This window comes from Triticum aestivum, chromosome 3B (genome assembly GCF_018294505.1).
Source record: "Triticum aestivum cultivar Chinese Spring chromosome 3B, IWGSC CS RefSeq v2.1, whole genome shotgun sequence".
NCBI lineage: Eukaryota > Viridiplantae > Streptophyta > Magnoliopsida > Poales > Poaceae > Triticum > Triticum aestivum.
The window spans coordinates 755,469,990-755,477,970 of record NC_057801.1 but is presented as its reverse complement, the minus strand read 5'-3'; the positions used below and the strand labels follow the sequence as shown (position 1 = coordinate 755,477,970).

The 7,981-nt window shown below is 42.2% G+C and overlaps 1 protein-coding gene across 2 annotated transcripts; it reads right to left on the bottom strand.

The window, feature by feature from the left end:
• Positions 1–355: 355 nt before the first annotated feature.
• Positions 356–5,843, bottom strand: LOC123072231 (uncharacterized). 2 transcript variants are annotated; one of them, XM_044495800.1, is made up of 2 exons: positions 4,591–5,843; positions 356–782 (listed from the first exon to the last, which is right to left on the bottom strand). In XM_044495800.1, exons 1-2 carry the CDS (start codon positions 5,757–5,759, stop codon positions 770–772), a joined length of 1,182 nt encoding a protein of 393 aa, XP_044351735.1. In that variant the 5' UTR covers positions 5,760–5,843; the 3' UTR covers positions 356–769. The 2 variants fall into 2 exon arrangements, with proteins under 2 accessions (XP_044351735.1, XP_044351734.1); XM_044495799.1 differs by lacking the exon at positions 356–782 and adding an exon at positions 3,647–3,785.
• Between the last annotated feature and the right edge of the window lie 2,138 nt (positions 5,844–7,981).

The window sequence follows — 7,981 nt, the reverse complement described above, 5'->3', positions numbered from 1 at the left end:
TCTACAAGTACAACAAATTAGAGTACTTCTGAGCGAGCACATGAGCCATGTACTCCTCCGTTTCTAAATATAAGCATTTTTTAGAGATTTTAATACCGACTATATACAGATGTATATAGATGTATTTTAGAGCACTCATTTTGCTGTGTATGTAGTCATGTTGAAATCTCTAAAAAGTCTTATACTCCTTCTGTCCCTAACTAAGTCCCAACTTTAGTACAACTTTGTACTCCCTCCGTCCCAAAATAAGTGACTCAAAAATCACTAAACTTTGTACTAAAATTAGTACAAAGTTGACTCACTTTTGAGTCATTTATTTTGGGACGGAGGGAGTACTAGATTGTGGCTTCAATGGAGCTTTCTTTTACTGTTACATCAGAGCTAGATACACACACATCTCTAACTGAAATCGATTCTGAAATGGCCAACAATAAGACACTAGTTCAAATGCAAGCAGTGGACAAGACTGCCAAGACTGCAATACAAGTACTAGATCAGATAGTATGGCTACTCAACATACAAAGCAGGACACCTCTCCAAATCCTACAAGACAACAACACAAACAGACCAGGCGAGAGAGTTACTTGCATACACCCTAGCACTACTGATGCCACAAGACAAGAGTGTGAAATGGTAACCTAATTAATCCGCTACAAGTTAAAATGAACACAGTTAGAACTGTTACTGAGGAAATGCAGCAGCCCTGTGCACTTGGTTGGTGGCACCCTAGTCGCAAGTCATCCAAAAGCTTTCCCCGTATCCTTGTTCTTCAAGTGGCATTCCTGTTTCAGATAAAACAGAGCAAGGATCCAGATACAGGGAATTAGGCATCATGATATATTCGTTTTGCCAGCTTAAGCATCAAAATATCAGATGGGCTAACAAGTAAAGTGGCTAGTCTGACTATAGTCTAATTTTTAGTGCGCTCAGAAAATCATAGCGATGAATTTGGTCAAGCAATATAATTTTTATTTCAAAAAGCTACAGCAGTAAAGGTTCAATGCCTTCATATCCTGATCGGACATATTTCCGTTTTATAGTCTGTATATTCCCGAAAATGCCTAATGGCGCTCGAGCTGCATGGGGCTCGGTATCTGGGCCGCCAACATGCTTCGTGATCAGGCCATAGACCATATTTATTGCATGTATTCAGGTTGTCAGCAATTTATTTTATGCCGTATTCTACTACAGTGTGCAGTGCGCCGCACTTTTGCAAGTCTACGCGCAAGCCCGTCCCGAGTCCTCGTTGCTGTACATGCACGGCCTATGCGTCACGTACCAACCAGTGCGGCGATGGGCCTTTGGTGTGCAAGCACATCACACATAAAAAAATGCTCTACATCTCACCCCACAAATTGAACCTAGCGTGACGAGCTCGTGGTGCATAATTACTTATCTGAGTTGATTCGGCACTTCCTTTGATATTTCTTTTTTTTCTTGCGGATTTTTTCCTTTCAAATTTGTTCAGGTAGATGGACTAAAAAAACAAACTTTTCCGATTTTTGAACTGATCATGATGATCCGCGTAGAACATACGAAAATAATCAGCAAAGCACGCAAAATATAGTTTTTCTCGTGAGCGGATATTTTTTTTATACTCATGCAAGACTAACAAACGTTATTCGCAATTCGTTGTTCTGCCAGTATCCGTGTGTAAAATTGAGAATTCCATGTTGACTAGTAGCATCATTTGCACCGGGCGGACCACATATGTTCCATGCATCAGAAAATATCTCAGTGCATCTTGAGATTTGGTGTTGTCGATGGCGCCCACCTCCCAGCTAAAATCATCGTCCTCTAATGAACAAGTAAATTACAAAAAGAAAAATGAAATCCAGGTAGGACTCGTCACATGACTATATTATATGACAAGTTTTCATATTCAAATTAGAAACATACATGTAAAATTAATTTTCTCGAACACGCACAAGAGTGCGTATCATATATTAAAGGAGGGAGAAAAGGGTACAGAAACCCAGCCACTTTGGATAGGAGCATATATTACATGGTAGTCCACCCACAATTGGGCCAGTCACATGATTTAGAGAACTACTCCGGATTAACCCACCTAGACCGTACATGTAAAATTTACATGTACGGTAAACAAAACATATGGCTGGTTCAAGCGACTACCATGAACCGTGCATGTAAATCAGTAAATGTATGGTGAACAAAAAAAATGTTAGTCATGTATTTATAATTTTTGCCTAAAAAATTTATTTTATAATTTTGTGTCGCGTACATTTACAAAGTGTTCAACATATATTTGAAAAATATTCATACTATTCTTAAAAATTGAATAACTGCATATTTAGAACAATTTACACCGTGTAACTAGCAATTGTTTAGCATGTATTTTTAGAAGTGTTCATAGTGTATTTTAGTAATATGTGACCAAATTTTCAAAATTGCATGATTTGCTATAAATACGTGAATACTTTTATTCTTGCCATACATGACCGTCTTTTCACTTTATATCTATAATACTAATTATCTTCAGAAATTTTGTGTGGGAAAGAAATTTTTTCACGCACATTTTTTCCTTTTTGAATCGTGCACACATACACGTGTGGTGTGCTACCAGAAATAGAAACAGCGCCAACTGAAAAAACAGAAACAAGTATGGTGAATGACGGGGCGTAAAGGGCACGCAGGCGGTGAATCAGGTTGTAAGTAGGGGTGCAGAGCGGTGCCCGACCCGTCCCGCATCATCCCTTCATTACGAGAGTTTAGAGCTGTCAGTTTATTTTGAACTAACTTACCATGTTATGCGGGACTAGCGGGACCCGCATCTGCATCCCTAGTTGTAAGTGAAACAGAAACTAGTTAGCGTAGCAGCTAGGCGCTGACTAGGCAACTAGTGTGCCAGCCAAGCAGATGTGCAACACAGCAAACAGAAACGAAATGTAAGCGAGCCGTTCGTACCAGCTTAAATGCGCCCAGGCAGCACATAATGTTCGTGCAATCATACAACCCACCGGCAGCCCATGTAGACAGCTAACACTACCCCATGGCACTGTATTTTCTGCTGACTAGCGCGAGTATACAACAGAAAATCCACGATGCACACATCCCAAAGGGCGAACAGCCGGCTGAGATTCCGAGCTCCATGTCGCTCGTCCACCAAAACGCCCCTCTCGTATATTCCAACAAAACAAAACTTTGATATAGAAGGAGGAATGCCACGCAAGCATAAAGTAGCCACTGTTTGCTTGGACTTGCGATGCCATATGGAAGGAAAATTTTCAGTGCAACATGTCTGAATCACAAACCATGAACAAGCCCAAGAGCACTAGTGTAGAAAATCTACCACTTGCGTTCGAGAAAAAGAACATACGACCGGGGAAAAAAAACAAGCATTAGCAATCTCACACATAGCTTGAGGTTCAAATTTGAGAAGAGGCTGTAAAGAATTACACAATGATTGTATTTAAGAAATAGGAGATTCCAGGATTGATGGGTTTCTGACTATTTCTGTGCAAGAAAACGTAGAGGTCAACATGATAACAGATTAAAAAGGTTAGGCATCTTTCAGCTCTTAATCCTCTTATACTACATGATGTCTCATATTTTGTTAGGTCTAATTTGCAATTTTGCACTGCTAGTTCGGGAAATTGTGATATAACAGAATGAGAATCCATGCAAAAAACAACAAACAAGATAACTTTCAGCACCACATAGTTCAGTAATCTGTGATACAACAAGTAACTTTTGAGCACAACCACAAATTGCTATTATGATACTATAAAGGGAAGACCAAGTTCATGAAGATTGACTTCTGGAACCTGCACAGGGTTTATAACAAAAGTAATTATTCGATAGAGTGGTCTGCCATAGTCTGATGCTTCAGTATACATCTAGCAAACGACAACAACCATCGACACTATTATGTGTAATTTTGCAACTAATATTGAGCCCATAGAAATATCACTAGCTTCGCTGAAACCTATTAATGGTGAGAGTATATGTGCGATAGGGGATATATGTAGCCATCTGAGTAGCATCAGGTAGATAAAAGTCAACTGGGATCCACCCTGGTAGCATATCTAAAGGGAGATTTCTGTAATCTTATAGGGACTAAGAAACAGATCTGCATCCATCCATAACTGTTAGTTCTCTTTTTTCTCTTACCTATCCATCATTTCCAACGAACCCATTACGCACCGACAACCACACGCAAGGGTACCCCACTATGACCACAAGTAGACACCTTGCAATATCCGTCGGTACACAAGTGATTCCAAATCATCTTACATCAATCATTCACTAATGCCTCCTCTAGTATTGTTAAATGTCCCAGTAAATCAATACAAAGGTGGTTTCATATCATCTTACGTCAAGCATTCACTAATTGTCGCTTAACTAGTATTGTTAAAAAGGCCTAAGGAAACAATACAGAAGTGATTTCAAATTACCTTACGACAATAATACTATAATGTGGCTTGACTAGTATTGTTTGATCTAAAGAATCAATCACATGTAACACCACTCCACAGCTATACTAAACAGTGAGATGCATGATGCACATTGCAAAATTATGTAAACTCTACAAGTAGACCATACAGATCACCAAAAGGGCAAAAGGCAAACCTTGCAGGACTGAGAGTAGGGAAAATGGGAGGCCAGCTCATCATAAAAGGATAGATATCACCCAAATAATACTCATCTGCTGTCATCTTGTATACTTTACGCAGCGTCCTGTTCTTGACATCCAAGTAGAGCACACATCGACCCATCTCCAAGAATACAAACTCATTATAGTCCCCCACATGGTTTATCCGGATGTCAGCAGTAGGTTCATCCTCGAGAAAATTAGCACACATTTCACTCAAGCAAACAGTGTCCACCAGCAACCAGTTGCCCCCGTTATGGAGCCAGATTTGAAGTTGAAGCTCCTTGATATGGATGAGATATAAAACAGAACCGTCATCGGCCCGCGACAACATGGTGGTTCCACTCAGGTCAAAACTCACCCCTTGTGGGAGCTGAATTGTCGATAAGATTGAGGCTGTCAAATCCAGGATAAGAATTGCATCGTCGGCCGCCAGATAGATTTTGTTGTCAAAGAGCACGCCTTTGGGACTTTTCCATGCATGCAGGTCTGAGGCCAAGGTGAGATGCAGGCGCCAGACATCATCACCATTTTGCAACATATACACATACAGAAGCACCCCAGGTGCATCCATGATATCCTTCACGGTGAGATAAAAGTAGGACCACCCATCCTCTTCTTGTTTGGAGAAGAGTTGTGTCCAATTGTAGATACTGCCTGGTGAGGTTCTGAGTTTTAATCCTGGGAGGATGGTCATACGCATACCTCTCTCATAGCACAGCGGCCTGTGCCTTGCAAATACAAGCTTGAAGGTGTCCAGGCAGAAGCTTGCGCGGTGGGTGAGGACGCTGCCGTTGGAGCAGCCCACCACATGGGCATGCGCGCCGTCGTAGGCGTCCGGCCTGAAGCTTGCGCGGCGGACGACGGCGGCGAGCTCCGGGGGCAGGTGCAGCATGGGGAAGAAGCGTTCGGAGGCCGGATAGTCCCTTTCTGCGATGTAGAAGCCGAGGAGTCTGGGCGGGTGGAGCTCGCGGAAACGGCGGAGGAAGGCGCCGTCGGAGGCGTGGCTGAGCCAGCGCCTGCAGACGGCGGCGGCACGGACGAGGCTGGTGGGGAAGCCGACGCGGACGATGATCTCCGACAGGAGGTCTTCGTCGTCGAGCACCTTGGATACACACGCCGGCGGTAGCCGCGCCTCGCCTTGCATCCTGCCCGGCGGCGGCGGCGGCGGTTTGGGAAGAAAGGGGATCGATTTTTTTTTAGGGATCGATGAATAGTGAAGAGCGGATGCCTCTCCCTGAGGGATGGAGTGAAGAGCAAATCAAGGCCCATCCAAGTCCATATGTGACAATCAAGGCCCATCCAAGTATCAATCAAGCAATGGATACACACATCTCCAATTCATTTTACCACTCAAAAAAAAAAACGTAGATGCGGCTGTTTGTCGGAATGAATATGAAAAATATTTAGGGTCTTCTTCAATCACCTGGGCAGGAATTTCAGACCCGACGATTTTGGAGGCCTTAGCAGTGCGGGAAGCGTTGGCCATCGCTGATGATTTAATGATTAAAAAGATTTTGGTCTCATCGGATTGTCTTCAGGTAATTAATGATGTAAAGGCAAACACTGCAGGTGCACATCAGGCTATTATAAGGGAGATCAGAATTCGTGCACGAGATTTTGAGGAGTGCAATTTCATTCATGAAAGTAGATCAAGGAATTATGAAGCTGATAGTTTAGAGAAATATTCTTTGTACTTAGATACTGGTAGACATATGTGGCTACTTATGCCGCATGACTCTGTAATCATTCCCCCGAACTAGCTGATCAATAAAGATTTTAGTTCCCTAAAAAAACCACTAAAAAATTATATAAAAAATATTTTGTCTAAAAAAACTCAAAAATATATTTACAATTCATTTGCCTTCTGTTTTTCAGTTGTTCAACAAGTGTAATTTGTATTAGTTTTTTGGGGTGCTTTGTGTGTATGTCTTTCTTTTGTATCTGCTACTTTTTTACTTCCATTTTTCTGTTGCGAACTGAGCGTGGCTCAGATGGCCTTTAAAATCGACCTATACATCCTAAATATGGACGTGCAGTGTTTTCAAGTTTTTCGGGGTCCTTGAGATCGCATTTTCGGGGTCCTTTTCGAGTTTTTCAAGTTCAAGACTTGGCACTAGTGTTCGGGTTTATTTCAGGCATTCCGGCTATGTTCGTTCAATTGGAGGAGACATTCCTGTCAATTATGAGACAACAGTGGGACTTTGTCAATCTTAATATGTTGTGTCGGTTCAGTATCTCGGACGTGATCATAGGGCCACGGGTGTGTGTACGTGCGTTTATATGGGTGATTGTATGTCCGTCTATGTGAGCATATGTTATTGTATTGTATTTTTAAGTAATCTATATTTTTATTTTTTGCAGGAAGAAAAAGAATCTAATTTGGATTTTTTTGAGAAAACTTCTAATCTATTCATCTTCAATCATGGCAGTACAACGAACACCAAAAATAATAAGAATTGCAACCAGATCCATAGACCACCTAGCAACGACTACAAGCACTGAAGCGAGCTGAAGGCGCGCCGCCATCAACGCCCCTCCCTTGCAGGAGGCTGAACTTGTTCTAGTAGACAGTCGGAAAGTCGTCGTGCTAAGGCCCCACGGGACTAGCATGCCAGAACAAAACCGAGCGATGCAAGGTAAGGAATATTGGAAATATGCCCTAGAGACAATAATATTGTATTATTATATTTCTATGTTTATAATTAAGAGGTTATATTCTATGATATAACTACAATGAAAAGGGGTTTTGCAAAGGACAGGGGCCAGACGACAGGGTCCTTGAAGTTCGGTCCTGGGCCAGACACGGAGGTCCGTGGCATTTCCGGAAATGCCATGAACATTGGCGTTTCATGCTGGAATCCAAGGAGGACTCTTCCTTGCGATCCAAACCAACTTTGGGGAGGCCCCCTCCTCAAGTTCCGACCCCATGACTCAACATATAAATAGAGGGGAAGGGGCAGCCCCTAGAATATAAGTTTCGAAGCCTCCTCTAGTTCTCTCTTGTTCTAGTTCTCGTCTAGTTTGATCTAGACTAGAGCTAGTTCTAGTTCTCTCTAATCCTCATAATAGAGAAGTCCTGTGCGGTTCTATTCTTCTCCCTACAATTTTTCTGCCGACGATTAGCTCTGGATGGAAAAGCGTTGTCAGATGGTGAAGCCTATACGCTTGCAATCTGTAGAGAGGCCGTGCTTTCGGTCTTTTGTTCGAGGGATCGTTCATGAATGGTTCGAGGGACTTCAAGTACGATCTACAACAACTCTTTTTCAGCTGCAACTCGAAGTTGGTAATGATCCAGTCTAAACCGCTAAAGCATCTTCATAGTGTTCCTGGTTTGATCGTAGAAGAATTTTTTGTTTTCTACTACAT

Bases quoted from the DNA above. Each gene is read 5' to 3' on its own strand.
- LOC123072231 (XM_044495799.1), bottom strand. From the start codon at position 5,759: ATGCAAGGCGAGGCGCGGCTACCGCCGGCGTGTGTATCCAAGGTGCTC. The intron at 3,786-4,590 runs GTTTGCCTTTTG...AACCCTGTGCAG, and splicing joins CCTACTCTCAGTCCTGCAAG to GTTCCAGAAGTCAATCTTCA.